Source organism: Dysidea avara, chromosome 2 (genome assembly GCF_963678975.1).
Source record: "Dysidea avara chromosome 2, odDysAvar1.4, whole genome shotgun sequence".
NCBI lineage: Eukaryota > Metazoa > Porifera > Demospongiae > Dictyoceratida > Dysideidae > Dysidea > Dysidea avara.
In genome coordinates this window covers 12537168-12559594 of record NC_089273.1, presented here as the reverse complement: position 1 = coordinate 12559594, position 22427 = coordinate 12537168, and the positions used below count along the sequence as shown (strand labels likewise).

Below are 22427 nucleotides of genomic sequence, written 5' to 3'. Positions count from 1 at the left end.
CTACAGGGCAATTTGTTTGCAGCTAAACTGCTGAACTCTCTACAATGTAACTTCTTCTAGCTGAACTCTCTACAATGTAACTTCTTCTAGCTGAACTCTCTACGGGTGGCTTGTTTCTAGCTGATCTCTCTACAGGGTGACTAGTTTCTAGCTGAACTTTCTACAGGATAATTTGTTTGTAGCTGAACTCTCTACAAGGTAACTTCTTCTAGCTGATCTTTCTACAGGGTGATTTGTTTTGTAGCTGAATTCTCTACGAGGCAATTTGTTTGCAGCTGAACTATCTACATGGTAGTTTCTTTGTAGCTGAACTCTCTACAATGTGACTTCTTCTAGCTGAACTCTCTACAGGGTGACTTGTTTCTAGCTGATCTCTCTACAGTGTAACTTGTTTCTAGCTGAACTCTCTACAGGGTGATTTGTTTGTAGCTGAATTCTCTACAAGGTAACTTCTTCTAACTGATCTTTCTACAGGGTGATTTGTTTGTAGCTGAATTCTCTACAGGGCAATTAGTTTGCAGCTGAACTCTCTACATGGTAGTTTCTTTGTAGCTGAACTCTCTACAATGTAACTTCTTCTAGCTGAACTCTCTACAGGGTGACTTGTTTGTAGTTGAACCCTCTACAGGGTGATTTGTTTGTAGCTGAACTCTCTACAAGGTAACTTCTTCTAGCTGATCTTTCTACAGGGTGATTTGTTTGTCTCTACAGGGCAATTTGTTTGCAGCTGAACTCTGTACATGGTAGTTTCTTTGTAGCTGAACTCTCTACAACGTAATTTCTTCTAGCTGAACTCTCTACAGGGTGACTTGTTTCTAACTGAACTCTCTACAGGGTGATTTGTTTGTAGCTGAACTCTCTACAAGGTAACTTCTTCTAGCTGATCTTTCTACAGGGTGATTTGTTTGTAGCTGAATTCGCTACAGGGAAATTTGTTTGCAGCTGAACTCTCTATATGGTAGTTTCTTTGTAGCTGAACTCTCTACAACGTAATTTCTTCTAGCTGAACTCTCTACAGGGTGACTTGTTTCTAACTGAACTCTCTACAGGGTGATTTGTTTGTAGCTGAACTCTCTACAAAGTAACTTCTTCTAGCTGATCTTTCTACAGGGTGATTTGTTTGTAGCTGAATTCTCTACAGGGCAATTTGTTTGCAGCTGAACTCTGTACATAGTAGTTTCTTTGTAGCTGAACTCTCTACAATGTAACTTCTTCTAGCTGAACTCTCTACAGGGTGACTTGTTTCTGGCTGATCTCTCTACAGGCCTAGGGTGACTTGTTTCTAGCTGAACTCTCCACAGGGTGATTTGTTTGTAGCTGAACTCTCTACAAGGTAACTTCTTCTAGCTGATCTTTCTACAGGGTGATTTGTCTGTAGCTGAATTCTCTACAGGGCAATTTGTTTGCTGCTGAACTCTCTACATGGTAGTTTCTTGTAGCTGAATTCTCTACAATGTAACTTCTTCCAGCTGAACTCACTACAGGGTGACTTGTTTGTAGCTGAACCCTCTACAGGGTGATTTGTTTCTAGCTGAACTCTCTACAAGGTAACTTCTTCTAGCTGATCTTTCTACAGGGTGATTTGTTTGTAGCTGAATTCTCTACAGGGCGATTTGTTCGCTGCTGAACTCTCTACATGGTAGTTTCTTTGTAGCTGAACTCTCTACAATGTAACTTCTTCTAGCTGAACTCTCTACGGGTGACTTGTTTCTAGCTGATCTCTCTACAGGGTGACTTGTTTCTAGCTGAACTATCTACAGGGTGATTTGTTTGTAGCTGAACTCTCTACAAAGTGACTTCTTCTAGCTGATCTATCTACAGGATGACTTGTTTCTAACTGAACTCTCTACAGTGTGATCTGTTCATAGCGGAACTTTTTACTGGGTGATTTGTTTGCAGCTAAACTCTTTGCATGATTGTTTCTTTGTAACTGAACTCTCTACAATGTGACTTCTTCTAGCTGATCTCTCTACAGGATGACTTGTTTCTAACTGAACTCTCTATAGTGTGATCTGTTCATAGCAGAACTTTCTGAGTACTGGGTGATTTGTTTGCATCTAAACTCTTTGCATGATTGTTTCTTTGTAACTGAACTCTCTACAAGGTAACTTCTTCTAGCTGATCTCTCTAAAGGGCAATTTGTTTGTAGCTGAATTCTCTACAGGGTGATTTATTTCAGCTGAACTCTCTACATGATGGCTTCTTTGTAGCTGAACTCTCTATTAGGTATCTTCTTCTAGCTGATCTGACTACAGGGTGACTTGTTTGTAGCTGACTTCCCTACAGAATAACTTGCAATGTAATATAACTGAGTAAATTATACATGCAGCTGAATGCTTTATTAGGGTGACTGTTCTATTAGAGTATCTCGATCTCGCATTTGCTGCACATAGTTGCCTTTCGAATCATAACTCAGTGATTTGTAATCCGATTCTTCTGTACTACTGCAAGAACTTTCCATGATGATTATTCCAGCTACATACTGATTTTCAGCTCGTTGCTCTAAGCGGTTTGCCTGGTAGACACGAAAACTAATAGTTTTTTTATTCATAAAAATCGATCGCGTAATTTTGACACAGGTTGGGTTTTGTGTCATATCTCCATGGTCTTTATTCCGATTCCTTTCAAACCACAAAAAGGCACTCCTACGATGGTTGCTCCATCTACATATCAATTTTCAACTGATTCCTACAAGGGTTTTACCCTGTAGGCGTGACAGACCTTCGACCTTTTTTTACGCAAATAATCGGTCATAACTCCGTGAATGTTCATCGGATTCCTACCAAAGTTGGTACACAGATCCGCCTTAATGAGCCCTTTAAGTGTGCCAAATTTCAGCCCGATCCGAGCACGCATCCGTGTTTTATGGCGGATTTTGCGAAGTGTGCGAAATGAAGAAGATGAAGAAGAAAAAAACGAAGAAATTAAAACGAAATTTTGTTCGCTCGTATCTCGGAAATGGCTGGAGCGATTTTCTTCAAATTTGGTATGTAGACTCCCCTAACTGGGCGGCACGTCTCTAGCAAATTTGGTTCCAATCGGATAAGGGATCACAGAGCTACATAGGTGTGAAAATTGCGTTTTCTTTCTTCCTGTTAATATACTCACGGTGTGGCGCGCCGGCTTCTTGGGCCGCACGACACACTATCGTGTGTCTTGATATTATTTTTTGTTTTATTTCTGTACCATGGGTCGGGGATGTGTTATGGTAATGTTACTACTCTATCATTGCCATTTCTAAGCTGAAATAGCCTTCCTGATCATGGATGAATCAACATGGAAAAATATACACTCCCAGATCATGATGAGTACAATGATACAAATCCCAACTCCATGTACTGCTGCACTTAATATGATGGGTTAATAAGTGCCTGTAGCGTATTCTCAGCTGTACAAAAATAATAATTATGCTGTTTGCTACATCTACAGTATGACAATTAGCATTTACAGATAAGGCAAAAACTTTAACAAACCATTCATTTTTCCTCTAGACAAAAAGAAGTCATAAAAGACATTTGAGGAAATATAATAAACCAGAACGACTTTTGATCAGCAGGTCAGTTTGTGTTCACTTTATCTGTTGATTTTGATTTTTGAATGATACATCTGAAAATACAAACTGAAAATTTTCTTTATGATACATCAGAAAATATTATCACCGTACCATTGAAGTAGGGATTGCCACCCAAAATTCTGCCTTCAAAAATCATCCTAGTGACATTTTACGGAATGAAAATCACTTTTACGGAATAGTACTAGTCCATATAATACATACTACAGCATTAAACATTTAATACCATACCTGTTTCACTGCCCATACAAAAGTCTCAATAGTAGCAGTGAAATTTATCCCATATTTCACTGGTAGCAGTGAAAAAGTTGTAATTGCAATTTCATTGGCTAGAATTGACGTTAACAATGTAGCGCCAATTAGTGTTGACGCGTGTTTAGTACATAGTGACAAATTGCGTACATAGCAACGCTAATGCACAGCATGCGCATATGCAGCGAGTATGGTATTAACTGGGAATAGCATGGGTAGCAGTGAAATTTGGGATAAATATCACGAGTGCTGTATTGGAAATGGGGATAAATTTCACGAGGCGAAGCCGAGTGAAATTTACCATTTCCAATACAACAAGAGTGGTATTTATCCCAAATTTCACTGCTACCCATGCTATTACTAGTACTAATATAACAAAACACTAACATGTGGCCGGATATAGATTTTTTTTTAAAAAAAACCCTAAACTTAAATTTTAGTCTCACTGACTGCTTCACTGACCACAGTCGCAGGGCTAGAGGCTAAATGAAGTAGCACGCGGTCACCATTTTATGACACAATAACAAACTCACCAGTGGGATGTGCCTTTTGGGGTTCTGATGAGTGTAGGCCCTCTGTGCCTTGTCTTTTCTTTTATCTTCAATCAGGCTGCTTGTCTTCTTCTTCATCCAATGAAACCATACCGAGGCATTAATTTTCCGTATCAATGCTTTCTTTCAGTAGCATATTTAGATGCCCCAGAATTATTTCAGAGCTGCATTTTAGGAGCGCTTCAGTCCCAGTGCCACTATAAGAGGTACACTTGCATGATATCTGCAACTTCATGATTGGGATCCAGTTCGTGATAGGTTTGTGACCACGCCCACCAAATAAATATCTAGGTGGACTAATAGCAAAAGAGTACTGAGACCCGACCTCTAAACAATCTAGCTATTTACACACTTCACAATAAACAAGATCACCTCACTCCTTATTGGTCTAGCTAGTTGCACACCCCTTGACTGACTCAAGATATACTCTAATACAACAGTCACTCTAATACAGCTGTCATGTATGATAGAACAGTTACAAGTTATATTGTTCTGGTAGACATATATAGTTATTTATATAAGAAAAAGAAGAGTACAATATAAAATTAGTATAATATTACATTGTTCTAAAGGAGACAGATACCCCTCAGCGACAGCAAGGTTGACGGCTGGAGGCACACAGGCACGTTTGGATTTAGAACGTGATCCCCCGATACACATTACTGAAGAGTGCAGCAAGGAGACCCCAAACTACAGCGACGCCTGTCCATAACCACAGAATATGGGGAACTCCACTTCTCACTGAGCAAATGAGCAAGATATGAGCGATGGTATCTGCCTTTCCCATACCTACATATGAAGTGGGCTAATACATTTAAAGTTACAAAGTAGCTAGCTGTGCCACAACAAAAAACTAAACAAACTAGTATTTTAAAAATGAAGTAGGGATCTATGTAATAAAAAGCAGTGAAACAAGAGATGAATGATAGTGTTACAGCATAGCTCAGTGGGAAAGTCCTTCCTTTGACATTGACATAAATCTCAAAGAAATATAACATAGGCCCAGCAACGAGTACACCTTTTCATGGTGAAAAAAATATTGGTAGCTACAAATTTCACTACCATACTGTAGTTCATAGTATTAACAAGTTACAGTACGACTATTTTATTGAGTAACGGTAAATTATTTTTCCTATATTTGCCTTACAAAGTGACCTTTCTGTGGTTACTACTTTAATTGTAAATTCAAAAATTCTTAGCATGAAACTGAAACTCCTCACCAGACCATTCCTCTAGCGATGTAGATTTAATAGTCAAAAGGTGCCATTCTGTAGGTATGCACACTATATAGTACACAGAGGGATTGACAAAAAAAGCTATGGATTTACCTTTGCTCTCAGGGATACTATGCTCTTGCAAGGTACTGTTAAGATCAGCATTTTGCTGGGCTGTAGAATTGGCTATTAACTCATCGCTGTCTTTAGTTGGCAGATGTGGATGTTCTAGTTGTAGCACACTTGTGTTAATGGACCAGGAAGCCTCATCACTTGAAGGTTTAATTTCTGCTGCATTTTTAGTGATGGTGTCAGATTCTGTAGAGTTTTCAGTAATGTTTACATATATATTTTTGTGATTACCTTACCTATTAGATTTGTTTTTTTCTTAAATGATGATGCCATCTGTTTAAGTTGACAATCTAAACAAACTTGCTGACTAACTAAATTGTTAACTTTCATTGCGTCATGAAGTTTAGCTGCTAAATCCTTGTGCTGTGGATGTGTACATTCTTTGTTTAAGGAACACAACATTTTCTGAAGAGTTCCATGCTCTTTGTGTTTCAAACATTCTAAAAGTTTTTCTGAACTTGTAGCCACGGAAAACTTGGGAGACTGGATCATACACAACTCATCGTTGGTTATCAACTGATGGTCTAACAAAATTGGCAGCAATGCATCCAAATTAACTGATGTAATGAATTCTGGAGATATATGACTGAGGATAGTAGACGTGTGATCTGCAGGGGTGTGCACAGTAGTGCAAAGTTTGTACATGTAATTCAGTACATTATCTTACCTCTTAATCAAGATATACATAAGTATAAAGCATTAGTTATAAACACATAAAATTAATAAATTAATATTGTTATGCATTAGTGTTGTCACGGCAATTTTGATATTATCATGATATAAATTGTGATGATATGATTATCATGACTGTGGTGATACTAATTTTACATACTATAAAAAACCTCTAAATTGTAGCATCACTGCTATGCACATTTTGTAACCAACACTGAATATTATTTTATTACTGTAGCAGTATAAGCTAGAATGCAGGAATTACAGTGTGGTGGAATAAAAGTATTCTGGCATCCTAAAGCAGTTATATGTAGATAACAAATAAACATTAATTTTGATAGTTTAAAAGAGCAGACTCCTAATTTAATAGAATGATTGGTGAAATAGTTTATTTATTGTTCAGTCATTAATCACTTCAAACAACCTTCCAACAAAAAATATCATTCCTGTTTTATTACTTTATGTTATGGAGTTGTGCTGAATATTGGAATGGTAGTCGGTAGAAGCCGATAATTGTTCATTTTCTATAATGGAAATCACTTGTAATCGGCTGTGGCCAAAAGATCGTTTTCCTATTCAACTTTAGCAGCTGAAGTACCACTGGAGGTTTGGGTAGTTGAAAAATGTGGATATGAGCAGACACTGACATGGACACGGGCTCAGACATGGACATATCCAAAATACACTTTTACATCTATACAACAGTTATTTTTCATATGTAATGTTGTTTTGTACAGTAGTCTTAATGTAGTGACTTGAACATTAATTAGAATAATCGTGTAATTGTACGCATGCGTATACAAGTTTTCCAGATTCTAACTTTTTCGTGATTGTAACTTGTACGTGATTGTACATGCTGTTTTTAATCCTTCTAATCTTATTGGCTTGTGTTGTTGTTGGTCTGGTATGCGTGATAGCGGCTCACTGACTGAGTATATTACACTTAACTTCTAGACACAGATATCATCTACAAGTCCATTTATATGTACATGTGTGGAAGATAGGTTAGCATGCTATGGAGTATCACACATCACCATACAGTGTTGTAAAAATCTAAAATCTTTTAAAAATCTAATGCATACTCACAGTGATTCAGCTCACATGCCCCAACTTAGCCTCGCAGGCTAGGCACTTAGTAGGTATAAGCACTTGTGCCTTATATTGAAAATTGTGAGCCCCTGGATCTGGCCTATGAGAGTAAGCTAGAGTGGATTTCTACAATTGTATAGCTGCATAGAGCATGTGTACAACAGTACGTATAGTCTATAACGCTTGTAGTGTACGTGCTAGTCAATTGTCTGCATATGCACTTATAACTGGATAAATGGTACGCAAAGATCATGTCAGGGCCTGGAAGAGAAGACTGCTGTACAAAGCAATTAACATTAGGTATGAAAATTAAGTAAACTTGTATAAATGTAAAAGTGTATGTGGAAAATATATACATGTCTGTGACCACCCACATCCCCTTTTCTAACTACCCTGAAGGACTGGTGTCAAATGCTCTGGAATGTACTTAAGTACATAGTTCATTTCTATTTTGTGGTAACCACAACCACAAAGCCAATCTTAAATAAACAGTGATGGTTGAAGTCCTTGCCCGGTTGTCTGATTGCAAGTTTTGAGTAGAGGTATGTGTAGAATTTCACAGCATTGGCTTTACAACCTGTATTGTTGTACAAGTATAATTTGTAGAGCCCTACAATTGGATATTGGTTAACCGTCAGTAAAAGGTTATCCAGGCACATATGTTTTGTCTGGACAGCCAAAATTTGTCACATGGCTTGTAGTCTAGTTGGGGTATTGGAAACAACTGAAAGTAAAAGCTAATTATAGAGGTGGTATTTGTAAGAAAGCGTCTATTAGTAACATTAATTTTATGTGAAGTTTTGACCAGTTTCACTTTTCAAATTTTCATATAAGGCTATCTCATTATAGTGATAATGTCAAGCAGTTATAGCAAATAGCTATAAGGTGCACTTCATAATCTCATTATTGAGATTACTTCAATATAGTGACCACAAAGTAGGCCCAAAACATAAGCCATGTTGTGCTACATTTAATAACGCCACCACTTTATAGTGACCATGTCAGCAGGTTCAAAAAAGCTAAGGTTTACTTTATTCATGACCACATAAGTCACTGAACCAATGTGTAGTACAGTGTAACCTGATTAAATGAAGAACCTATGAGATAAGCACAAGCATACTGCGTGTGCCACTTTCAGATTAATAACAAAAAGCAACAGGTATTCCTTGCTTTGGTAACAGCTACATTTAGATACATAATTTTTCACCCAGTATGATGAGATTTCTGTCACATTAGATTTTATAGGCAGCAAGGCCGTCTGTATCAGCTATGTAAAGCGGATTTTATTGCCACCTCCACAACAGCTTTTGGTTCTTTTTGATGGTTCTTAATGCTTTGTTCGTGCATGTGTAACACATACGTACCTATTGGAAGCATTTTGCTACCTTACATATTTAGTACATGCCTGGAACCTAAAGTCCACATTTGGCTTGCACCTTATCAGTTGGTTCATTAAGGACGCTGAGTTAAGCAACCATGCACCTCTCTGTAGAGACCTTATACTACTGGCACAGAAATGACCACTAAACAGCATAGTGTCTTTACTTGCAGTAGCGTAAGCATTTAGGTATGTACATTTTAGATAATGTATTGTAAACAAAATGTACAGTGGTAAAACAACTTTCACAAAACTGATTACCTGTATAATGGTGCTGATCTGACATTTTGCTAGTCACCTTTGCCTTCTTTCAGTAGCTCAGTTGAATCAAGAGAGTGCTACATTATATAATTAATGTATTGATGTACATACATACATACATACACACATGATAAACGTGCTATGTATGAATAATACAAGCCCATTATTTGGAACAAATTTTACTCGCATAGTAAAGGTTAATTTATTAGAAAACTTTCTACTTACATGTAAATTAAAAAAAAAATTGTCGCTAAATTTACTACTTTAATTGGAGTAAGTATTATCGTAATAAATGTACTGAATAAGCAAAGTCTTTTACACCTACAACTACACTCTATAGCATGTTTACATCACACATAGCAATAGCTTGTCCATACTGTGGTAAATATCCACTACAGATCCAGGTGATACCTATCCCTTGTTTCATAACCATGATAGATTTAAATAACCTATTTAACCCTTAAACCTGAATAATCCAGAAAACTGAGTTTAAACTTAATAAATATGCATGCCTTGTACATAGAGTTGTAACTTTCAAAAACCATCCATCCTATGGCTATGCAATTTACGTCGCTCTACTCGTGATATGACAAGGATTAAAATGATACCTAGTGTTTTACCCTATCACTAAATGGTGAAGCCAAAACTAGCCATGAAAATAACTTTTTGGTAAAGAAACACGTAAACCCTTTACATACCTTTATAATAACTCAATGGTAATTGCTCCTATCACTTTGCAACAACCTCCATTCGATTTGTCATGAACTTTTCGATCAGACCATGTGTGACTCAAGTGAGTAAACACACAATCGAAATTGAAGACATGGTAAGAATTTTGAAAAACAGAGATGCGACTCATTGCTGTCCATCGCTTCATAACAAGTAAGCCAATGTAGTTCATTTAACCTTCTCCAAGTAGCCCAGTGAATACATGTTTAATCTATGAATGTTTGGAGGCTGTAAGAATTAAGTTACCCCACCTAGTGTCACCATGAGTGCCCATATTGTGTAAACACGCATTTCCGAAAAGGTCTCTGCAGGTTTAAGGGTTAACTAGGCATACCCTGCTGGCCAGCTTAGAATGTGCAGCTAATTCTTGTTTGTGTGTGTGTGTGCGTGTGTGTGTGTGTGTGTGTGTGTGTGCGTGCGTCTATGCGTGTGCATGTGTGTATGTACATATGCATGCATTTGCTTCCCCAGTTACGTCATAAAGGTGTTGTTGTTTCCTTGCACAAGAAATATTACTCACATTGCTCCAGTCTACCAAGCTGTTCAAATGGGGACTGGTTCCAACTGAGGAAGCAGCCCACCCAGCTGTAACATCAATGTGTAAACTGGGGGAGCAAATGCCAACTGTACATATCTTGCATAGTGGGTGAAGGTCCAGGTGGAACTTTGGGGTGCTCACATCTGCAGATACCGTACAGTATATACGGGAGTCATCAAGGTTTGCACATTCTGCCACAATACATACATATGTGACTGAATTTTGGAAAACTGTCGATATACGCACAATAGTACTTTTGTAATAAAATGCAATTGAAAACTATGGGTAAAAAATGCAAGCTCCAGAAAAAAAATTATGCAAGTTTTTATCGCCTCACTGGTGGGCGAATTAAGCCTCCAATGGATAAATCCTGGGCAACATCGTGTTTGCCTGTTCATAGGGTATACAAAAAAATTTTTTGTTTCATCTCCATACATGAAAGGATTTCAATGTTACAGCCATTTGTTTATGTTGCGGTGACGAAAGAATTTACTGACAATTGTTTTTCAGTGAATTTGCCTTTCTTCTCAAACACAGAAGCATGCCTGGGGAAAAAACTCTATCTTGGTGGATGCACAAATTCATGGCGAACACAATGAGCCAAGATTCAATTCCATACGCCATTACAGTATATCAGTAAGTTATGATGGTTATGTAAGCACCTGTAGATTCTTTTCTTGATAGCTTCTGTACTTATCAATTTATTTGCTCGTCCGGCTGTCTAGTGATGTATTTCCAAAGCTGCTCAACTTATGAAGCTGAAACTTAGCTAGTCCATTCCTCTGTCTCTGTAGAAAACAAAGAACAAATAAAATGCATTTTGAAAATTGTGCGTATGTCGATGGTTTTCTAAAATTAGGTCACATATATCACATGTTTGTTCGCACCTTGCCTGTATTTTGAGTGTGCTTTAGACACGGGTGAGCATTACCTTGGAACTGAGCTGTACCATAGCTACTGTAAAAGTAAAGCATACTAGCCATGTAGCTACCAGATTTGAGAAAACCTGACTTCCATGCACACAAAATCAAGCTCACGTTTTAACCAGAACTGGATTACTGATTAGAAAGGCGATCTTATTCCACTCTACTGTATATTTTATCCAGAACTGCCTGGTTTCTGCAGCAGTTTTTCTCTCACCCTGAGAAATTCATGAGTGGAGGTTGTATGCCATGGATTTGTAGTAATGGCAAATAGTACGGCATCATATAAAGTTACTACCTAATACTTATAATCACCTCATCTATGAATAAAGCTTGTGGGCCGGTTAGTCACAATTGATATAGTCGTGGAGTGTTCACACCTTCAGTAATTGTAGTATTAATCAAGGGCTTGTTTCTAACAGGTAGTTGTGTTTGTTTGCTACACAGGACAAAGTTTGTTTATCAAGCTGCTGGTATACCTTGCAGTAATCGCTTTATTGTACACCTAAATCATGCTTTAAAAATCAAGAGTATGCTTAAGGCTTGACAGCTTTTCTTGAAAATGCTTTTTATTATGCTGGAACAATGCTTGATTTTGCTAACAAATGCAAAATTATGACAGCATAATACATGTTTCAGTACTTTCTGGCCTACTCAAATTAGATTTTTAAACTAGGTGCGCACCCACAGCTGGCTGTTGGCGCACGCCTGGTTTACTGAAATTGTTTTCGTAAAAGTGTGTGTGTGTGTGTGTGTGTGTGTGTGTGTGTGTATGTGTGTGTGTGTGTGTGTGTGTGTGTGTGTACCTACTTATCACCTATGTTTGTACGTACACACCCACATGAGCAAAATCGTTAAATGGAAAAGCAACTTTTACGTACAAAGTAAAAGTTAAATGAAATCCATATTAAATTTCCACACGGTAAACTTTGCTCTGAGGTAGTTTCTTTATGGCAGTCTGAAATACGGGTGTGGAGATTCTCCTCCGACTTCATGAATTACCTTCCCTTCGGGTTTTGCAGGTATTTAACAACTGAAAAACAACTGTGCATGCCTCGTAGACTACCAGGAATAGCCTATCCCATCGAGTTGGAAAGGGAGCATATCTCCTACGTATGCGAATGAAAATGAAGAGCAGCTTTGAGGCTTTGTCAAGAGAATTTGTGGAAAAAAACACGATAGTCAAATTATAAAACAGTTTAGAAGATACTTCTGTGCGTAATGTGTTTATAAATTAACAAGTGCTTCCTTAGCAGCGCATAGCAACGTAATTAAAGAATTACCAAAATTTTGTGAATTACAAAAAACGAGAATTATAATAAATTTATTATGTATTATTGCACAACCAAAAACCTATGTAATACATATAGTTGGTTAATAACTTCATTTCAGATGAGTTAGCTAGCTACATGGCGCCTGGTTTTTAGAAGTAGCACAACATCAACTTGTTTCCTTGTTCATTGACATATTTTGTACAATAGTAAGTTGTCCTAACACCAACTACTAAGTTGTACACTCACAGTATCAAATTTACTAACACTAATGGTCTATGTACATGCCTAGTTTTACTATCCAGCAGAAAGAGTGATGAGGGATTATTGATATCAGGACTCACATAAACCCTTGGTAGTGATTATACTGTATATATATATATATACGTACATGCATATGTATCATATAGTAACGTAGTATATTATGAGGAATCATGTGGAGGTAAGGGCTTTCTTGCCAAACAATATCACCCTTAAACCAGCATCACTTTTTCTTCATGACAGTTTGGCGGTGTTGGATAGGGATAACAAAAAGCCCATAATTTCTTCACAGTGACTTTCCAACAAGTATCTATCAAATTATTTCTATTTATAATTTAACTGAAGTTTTTTTGCTAACTGACTTACTGATGCCTCTAGTCAACAATGGATAAGGCTACTAGAGTGATATTTTCACGGTTTGACATCATTCTGTTCAACGTCATTTCAGTCTGAGCAGGAGCTTATGAGCCGCCAAAGGCAGTGAAGGAGCATAAATCTTACACTGCCTGCCAGGTGCCATCACAATCCAAATCAATTGCTGATTAGTTTCCATATAAGAAAAGTAAAATATCATTATTTGAAGCCATATACGAAATTACGTGTGACCAGTGACACATGGTGATGGTAAAGTTGACTGAGTCTTTCTCGAGGTATTTTTCTTCTTCGATGGTAGTGAACTCATCTATTTTGTGTGGCTTGAGCACCATTTGTGTGTGATGTAAAACAAACACAGTAACGTAATTAAGTTTCATGCTCCTTCGCCGCCTTCGGTGGCTCATAAGCTCCTGGTTTGAGACATGCCTTTCTGCAGCTAAAATGCACATGTCATGGACCTTGTATCCCATTTCTCTCTTCACTTACAGTATTATGTTAAATCGTGGTAACACACTGTGGTTTCTTCATTCCATAGTGTGATTGGATTGATTAATTGCAGAAGTACTTATCATATTGCTCTTCATTTGTAATGCTATATAACAGATGGAAAACGTAGTAACTGAAATTGAAGTAGAACAGCCACTTAGTATTCAGTAATTGATGGCCCCTCTGAGAGCACATGTTTAGTCATAATTTCTGTACTGACTGGATTGATTTCAGAGGTACTGTTTGTTTGTTACAAACACTGTATAATGAGTGGAGCATATCTGAAAAACACAGTGGAATGGCCAATAATTGATTTTTGGTATTTGATAGCCTGGGTATGCACTCAGTCATGCAATTAATAGTCTTAATTGTTGACTGAATGATCCAGTGATCCACATGCAAGCTTAACAAGTGTTAAGTACTCAGACTTGGTATTAAACAGATCAATACCATGCAAAAGCACTTGGAATCGTATAATTATGCATATTTCATGATCAGATCACACCTACTGCTAACATGTATTACACAATAACCACATGTTTACCACATATTACACAATTACCACCAATAACCACATGTTTACCACCATTGACCACAAGGTGGTTACAGTATGAGTAAAGGGAATATTTTTGGGAAGTGCCCACACATTTTGTGGTCAATATTAAGTTACATCATAGATCACCTTCAAGTAGTTTGTGACAAGTCAACACAATGAAAGACATATACATATTATCATTATGTGAATCAATAAAGTTGAAATCTAACCACATATAAACAATACATTTACATTCAGTACATATAACACAATCACATACTGCTATTTATACGATCTTACCTCCCAAGTGACACTTCAATAACTGCTACTATAATGTTACCACTGTTGTTTGGGTGACTAACCAACTGATGTAACGTAGCCCTACAACTACCTTATCTTAAACAGTCTGTTGAAACAAATCAGTTGTTCAATGAGATGATCTTCCTCAGTCAACTACAACTAGTCCGAAACAACAAACTGGATGATCACTTGTCCTTAATCACTACACTGCACCAATTTATTGGAATACACAGTTGTAAGTAGAGAGTTTTAGTTAGTGTTGTATGCATAAAACATAACCAACTGAATTATACTGTTAAACCGAATTTGTTGTGCTCCAAACTGTTACGAATTAGGTTGATTTAACAAAGAACAGACAATAGTTGATGTAAAATCTACTTGAATTCTTCAATGTGATGTGTATACAAAAGCATTCAAGTAAATTCCAATTGTCAATACCCACTGCTAGAAGTCACGTTAACACTTGTTAAGTTGCTGGTAGTGATATGCTCTCAGCTGATAGAGTATTAGGATGGTTTAACAAGAACAGTCAATTAATACAATAGCAACAATAAAGATTTTTTGTTACCAAAGAAACACAAGTTATATACTTATGTAGGAAGAGAAGTTCTACCAAATGAATAATGTGGTTACAAATAATAAAAAATCTTTGATCACTGCAATCCTATGTATACTGTACACAATCACTGATCTAAAGTATGTAAGGAAGTATGTAGTTGGATTTAGTAGTAGTTCTTGTCCAGTTGCTTGTTTGCTTGTTGTTGGCACTCAGGTAAAACGGTTGTATGTAATAACAGCAAATTTTCAGTGGATGAATCAAATACCAAATAAGCCACACAAGTGATCTCCTAACTGACTTCACTGTTCACTCAATTGGTATAATTCTGGTAACTTCCAGAAATATGTACCTGTAGTTAGCTACCAGTACAACCAGTTACATATATTCAGCTACTATAATATTAGTGGGTATTATTTATATATCTTAAGGTGATTAAATTTAGCGATATACAAAATTTTAATTAACGATTTTAGCGATTCAGGTTTTTCGCTAAATTTAGTACATGCTAAACATACAAAATTTATACTTAATTCATTACATCAATTCACAGATTTACAAAATCGCTAAATTTTGTATATGCTAATTTTGCGAATACACAAAATTGCTAAATTTACCATATCGCTAAGTGTAGTGTATTGCTAAATTTAGTCATCTAAGGTGGCGCTAAAGTAGTAACGCGCATTCTTGACAACAATCTACTGTATCTCAACATGGTCTCAATTTTAAGACATATTGGAAGCTAGTACTTAATTTTGCATGCAAATAAACTATACATACAGGAATCTATCATTCGTAGAGTGTATAAAGCATAGAACTGCTCTCAAACCAAGAAATCGGTGGTATTTTGTGGACCACAGAATACGCGTTATTTCTCAATAACCTCAAGTTTTAATTCCGATACTTCACATGATGAAAGCATACTATTACAAGAATCATTCTACACATCAATAAGTGGAAGTGATTTACAAGTCGAAATATATGGCATTTACAAGTACATGAGAACGCTGTTTCACCATTCGCGCCAAGCGAAGAAGCCATAGAATAGATATGATATACCTATACGTAGAATTATTCAGACACTATTGCTTACCATTCATACGAAGTTTTGTGGCTGTTCAACCCATATCTACAAAGAAAAGACCATGTTTGTAATAGGCTGTAAGGTTAGTCGAAACAAATAATAATTATTAGTGGCGCTTGTTTTCACATTGTCAAGGTTGTTAAGTTATACATTCCACCTGAACTGTGTAAAAGCAGCAGCTTGTAGTTTTTGCTAACAACTCACCTGTTATTCTTGGCTATTTTTACACTTGGTAAGTTTATTGTGGTATAGCACCTAATTATCCCCCCTTATTTACCACAAATTGGATATGTTATGTCATATGTATTTGCTATGGCTTCTTGTGCATGTCATTGCTTTATCGCCACCTAAAGGTAATTTGTGGTTATATGTGACCGTCTCAGCAAAAACCCGACTTGTTCACACAATTTAAAAAATTTTTTTTCACTCAGCATTGTTAGCAGTGTCCAAGGAATGGATAACCAAGATTTCAGTTTTCTGTGGTGTGTAGTTTTGAAATTATAGCACTAGACAGTAGGAAGAGCAAGATAATCGATTTGTACAGCGATTGTACTGAAAATAAACTACAGGCGCTTACATTCGCAGTCATAACTTCTGTTTGGATTAGTCTACAACGTTGCAATTTGGCTCACAATGTTCACCATGGATCAGCACATCTGCCAAGGTATAGTGTTAGCCCTGTAGATACTTGTGTATATGGATATGAAAGCGGTTTAGTAGACGAAACGATGACAATCTTGTTTACGTTTACCGCATCGTAAACAAATGCACGTGTCACGCATACCGTTGAAGCTACAGAAACGAAATAAAGATTTTCGAACTCTCCATGAGCAGGCGAATAAGATGGTAAATAGGTTTAATCGACTTGAGTCTTCCTTCTTCGAATACTGGCCTGAGGAAAACTTGCGTATTTTTCTTTGTAGCATGCGTAATTTTACGAATTATTTTTAAATTTCATTTTTCTCAATACGAATACTTGTGCGAACAAGTCGGGTTTTTGCTGAGACGGTCACATATTTACAATTTCAAATTAATGGCAATTCCTAACACTAACTGATCTTGTCTTACTATAACAAATAATTAATATGGTTAACAGTTAGTGATAATATTATGCTGAATATGTGTATGTAGCTATGTACAGTAATGTTCAAATGCCTGTGAGCATGAAAGCGATTAAAAACCCGCTAATTAAAAGCATGACACCCAATTCGTTCATGAGCATTCATCTCAAATGAAACAAAATGAATACTTATGAGCAAAACGAGTACCACACCCTTTAGTTGACAAGTTTTTAAACCGCTTGCACTCTCACAAGATGATGTTGCATTTGAACAGTACATACCATATATTTACAAATGTTTTGTGCAATTAATAATAAAATTAATGTACATGGCCCTGTGATAACAGAGCATGAGGGCACATAAATTTGTTTACTATCTCAAACTTCCGTCAACCACAACTTGTGTGCTATAATGCTATGGTTATGTAATTTTCTGTCCACGTTAAGCATATATCTGGCTTTATAATACAAATTGTAGAAGACTGAGATATGATCTATTACATATGTGATGGAGTTTGTTGCGGTAGCAAGTTAGGAGAAACATCATGTTGAGACAAACAAAAGTGGCATGGGAATTAAAACAGGCTAGGGTACGTATCTGCATGGCTGAAAGTGCACAATAAACTACATACGTATATGGAGTTATTGTACTGTATGCATATACAATGTACTTTTTGTGGGAAGATCAAAGCGATGCTGCGTATCGCATTGTCCATACAGTACTAATTAGTTGCATAACTGTACTGTATGAGTCATAACCCTATCTTAGTTCAAACTACGGCTAGAAATAGATTGCATTAATACTTACTGTTATCCTGATCACCGAAAATTGTGAGTATTAGAAAAAATTGCTCCGAGCCACACTACCAGGAAGTACAATATAACACTTATAGCACAGCCTATGCTTGTGTGTACGACAATACAGCACAAGGGGGCATGTCAAGAGGCTAATGCAACACGAGGCGAATGCGCAGCGGTGCTTTAATTATAATATACAGTGTAGTATAAAAAAATTACATCTCCCAAGAAACCAGCCTCACAATGCCTCCACAGCACTTTGACAGGTGCAACAGTTCCCCCTGAATCAGTGCAACCCAAAAACACTTGCTACAATTTTCATGAAATTTACTGACTGACTTACCAACTAACTACGTAGTAAATCACTTCAGAATAGCATAACTCAGTAATTGCTAAGGTTAGTATTTTCTTTGTTAGGTGTCACGTCCACTTGATAGATGACTGTTGGGATACTGCAGTATGTACAATTAATGTATTAAAGGCTTACGTATTTTTGTTTTTCTTTTGTGTACCATTTATTCTCACAGATAGTACACTGTAGAAGGTGCCAGTTTGCAGTAGTGCATTAATGGCTTCGTGTTTCAAAAAGAATTGATAATGGTCCGTGGACCTAGCCTACTACCAGTCATTATACTTTGAATGGTGTAAGCATTGCATGAAAACTGTAACTGGATCTGCGAAAACCTGACACAATAGTGCAATCCTAGTATAAGCATTGAATACAATGGGTAAAATATTTGCATATCATTGAAAAGATTCTGTAAAATGTTTGAATGCCTCTTTTGTAGTGAAGGATGGGACTTACAATAAAGCCTGGACATCAGTCTATTCACCTACTCTAGAGGAGTTGGAAAATCTTTGTTTCGTTACAGTAGACCCAAGGATACACACGTTATGAGCATTTGTTTACATAACATTGAAGCGTTTGTGTGCGATCGATTTTTCTTCATGGATTTCGCCTTTGTATGCAGTGAAGAAAGGCGATAAAAGGACAAACATGCCCAGTAATCGAGTCCCCTATTCATGGCGAACATGATGGTGAACATTTCAGCTCTGTATGTCAATCCATTCTATAGTTATAATTGTTTTAGTAAGCGCTTGTAATTTATTTTCCCAATTTTTCTGCTGTTGCTACTTTGTTTTTGGCATATGAGGCTGAAACTTTGCCAGAGGATACACTTGGCTAAGTAGATTATAAATATGTAACAAGTATAAGAAAAAATTGGAATTTTAAATTAAAGTAGAGACAATATAGTGCTACAATAAAAAGTACTGAAACAAGCTGGATTATGAAACAAGCTGGATTGGAGTAGTATGTAATGTTCAATTGCTGTAAACCAATAAGAAGCAAATATCCCTACTATGCGTTTCAATCTTCACAGCACAGTAGGGATATTTGCTTCTTATTATTTTACAGCAATTGGACATTACATACTACTCCAATCCAGTTTGTTTCAGTATTTGTTATTGTAGTACTATATTATTGTCCCTATTTTATTTTAAAATTCCAATTTTTTCTTATACTTGTTTGTGAACTTTTTTTTGCAAGTTTATGATAACTAAGCACCTTGTATTTCAGTTACCAGATTATTGAAAATATGGGTACTCAGCACATATTAAATTTTCAGACTATAACTTAAATATAGTAGCTGTAGCCCTGAAATTTTCATCAATTTATAAATTGATGAAATTTCAGGGCTACAGCTGCTTAGCTATATACGTATGTTGGTGCTGACTATTGACTAGATTTAAAGTCATTAGCTACTTTGTTCAATCTGTTTAAGTTATGAATCATCAAAGTTGGCAAATTGGATGTCCCTTTTCACAATATCACATTTAGTGCCAGTGTTAATCGCAGCTGCATATATAGTAGTGTAAGCTAAACCGAGCAAGTGTTGTAGGCCGGGTTTGATATGGCGACAGCATTCTCCCGGCAATGACATTACACTGACTTTATTGATCAAAGAAAAAACTAAGCCTTGTTGATGTGCCAGGTTAGTTGGTAAAAATTTAATTAGCTCCATTGACTCGTCTAACTTATCTTAACACGTCTGATAATCACACAGTACAACACACAATTATGAATAACGTACCGTGTGGTCGTACAACCGGCACAACCTTGAGCAACCCCCTGTCACTGAGTCCCTGTATAGCACGGATCGAAATCACTTCACTCGATTTCTTTCAGCTATAGATGAGAAAGATAAAATTCACCACTTTTAAATTATAGACACTCGCACGAAGAACAATCACCACAAGTAGGGAAAGTCCACAAGCGTGACTGCGGTGGTTTTTCAGTTGTACATGCGCTAAATTAGAAAATAACTTTAATACGCGTTTATTAGTGTCCATACAATACCGTATAGACCTATATAGCCTAAACATTTCGAAGGGCAAATATTTCGAGGTTGAGCAACGTAGCTAAAAATAAAATTTTCACGGATTCGCAAACACTCCCAAAATGTATTAGATTATATGGAGGTCTAAATATTTCAAGACTAAAATTTCTGCTGAAAGGCCACTCCGGTCCACCGCCCGCATCCGTTTTTAGGGAATGTGAAACTCAGAAATAGCTAGAAAATGCCTGCATCGGATTTTTAAAACGAAGTTGCTATTGTTCCAGCAGCCGGAAACATTTTGTCAGGGCTATTGTTCCGGCAGTCCACTAGCAAAAAAATATTAGGCTGTAACAAATGAAAGTTGCTAAATCAAACTGCTCAGGGGGGCAGCCAGCCAATACAATATTTGATGATCGGGCATAACATCAAATTAACTACACATAAGGGCGGATTTAGAGGGGGGCTTGGGGGGCTGAAGCACCCCCCTCCAAAATATTACAGTGAGCAAGCTTCTAGAAGCTGTAGTACAGGTGCAGTTGCATTTTATACACATGTATGGGCAATGAAAAGATGGAAAGAGCAAGGGGAATAGCTAATCTTATCCAAGAATTACTAAGAGGGGTTCGAAATTATACTTTTTCAGTAAGTCTTACCTTAGAAGCTGCTAAAATCGAAATACTCTAATAGAACAGTCAACTACTCTAATAGAACATCCAGCATTAAAACTATAATTTTCAAGAAGTTACCAGAGCATAAGACCTATTCTTCTAGACCTGTGCACTGCTACCCTCACCATTGTACCAAACATCCTGCCATATACCAATCGCTTTAGGTAAAATATTTATACCTTTAATGTACTAAATTGTATAAACATCATTAATTGAAAATCTATTCTGAAAACAACGTTATTCTATTTCAAATAGTTTAAGCTCTGCTACAAACTTAATTCTTGGGTTGAAATTCTTCTCTTGCATGTAAAACAATAGTCTTATATAATAGTGAATTTCTTAGCATTTATAACATTCACAAGGTTGCAACATCTGAGAGCTGTTTGTTTTTGTTTCCCAGCTTTCCCTTACTTGATTAAATCCCATGCTACATCTAGCAGCTTCTCGAGTTTGCACTATCAAATCCCTTAAAGCTCTGAAATGATATTGCAGCATTTTTGTTGTCATGGTTATTGTGTGCTAAAAGGGGTTAGTTGTGGCCAAAAACTGGTTGTATTTGTTGACTAGTTGTAAAACAATTATGGTGATGGATCAATGGCGGATCCAGGATAGGGAATTTGGGGCAAATCCCCCCCCCCCCCGCTCACCTTGTGGAACTGGGCGCACCAGCTGTGCTGACTGCCCAGTAATCATAAATAAATAAAAAATAAGAGCCAGCCACACTTGTGATTAAAATACTAAACTTTATGTCAGGCCAAGATCAGGTTAACTATAAAACTCATGAAAATATGTATTTTACTAGCACTTGTTACAATTTCACCTGAAACCGAAGCAAACCAATGTCGAACTAACTGTTAAATTGTTAACCAGCACCTTCGTGCGTACTAAGCGCCTCTAAAATTAATTATAGTGTTGCTGTTGTTTAAGACGCTTGGAGCCTTTAAACAGCTTTTAGACTTCACAACCATCTTCAAAGGCTAAAATGGCAAAAATCATTAGTGAGACACTACTAAGAGGTGATTATTAGCTGCTTCAAAACTGCAGCAACTAGCAAGAGAATCTGGATCTCCCCAACCACCTACAACTTAGCCTGTTTGTGCCCCTCCCCTTGCTGGATCCTGGACCCGCCCCTGTGGATGGATCCATCATTTTAAAAGTTAGATTGAAATAGTAGGCTGCACCACAGAACAGTACCTACTGTATATTGAATCTAATCCAAAACAGCCAAGCTGTAAAAAAAGTGTGCGGCCCTCAGAAAGGCTATGGTGAAAAAAGATGTGAAATCCAAGGTGGCGGCCAAGAAATGGCTGTGATGGTAGGTTAATGGTAAAAATTTTAATAATGACAATTCAGGTAAATTTTGTGAAGCGGCACAAAAATTCAC

General features: G+C 36.9%; 1 protein-coding gene across 8 annotated transcripts in view; it reads right to left on the bottom strand.

The window, feature by feature from the left end:
• Positions 1-20328, bottom strand: part of LOC136246621 (uncharacterized) — a 63175-nt gene extending 42847 nt beyond the window's left edge. For 2 of the 8 annotated variants that reach the window (XM_066038144.1, XM_066038152.1), the window contains exons 1-5: positions 20130-20328; positions 14539-15456; positions 9121-9197; positions 5957-6328; positions 5703-5906 (exon numbers count right to left, since the gene is read on the bottom strand). In XM_066038144.1, the coding sequence (XP_065894216.1) occupies positions 5703-5906; positions 5957-6328; positions 9121-9145 (601 nt within the window). In that variant the 5' untranslated portion in view covers positions 9146-9197; positions 14539-15456; positions 20130-20328. Of the gene's footprint in view, positions 1-5702; positions 5907-5956; positions 6329-9120; positions 9198-10369; positions 10401-11049; positions 11176-14538; positions 15457-16187; positions 16224-20129 lie in introns of those variants that run through there. The other 6 variants (XM_066038145.1, XM_066038147.1, XM_066038149.1 and 3 more) reach the window with 6 other exon arrangements.
• Between the last annotated feature and the right edge of the window lie 2099 nt (positions 20329-22427).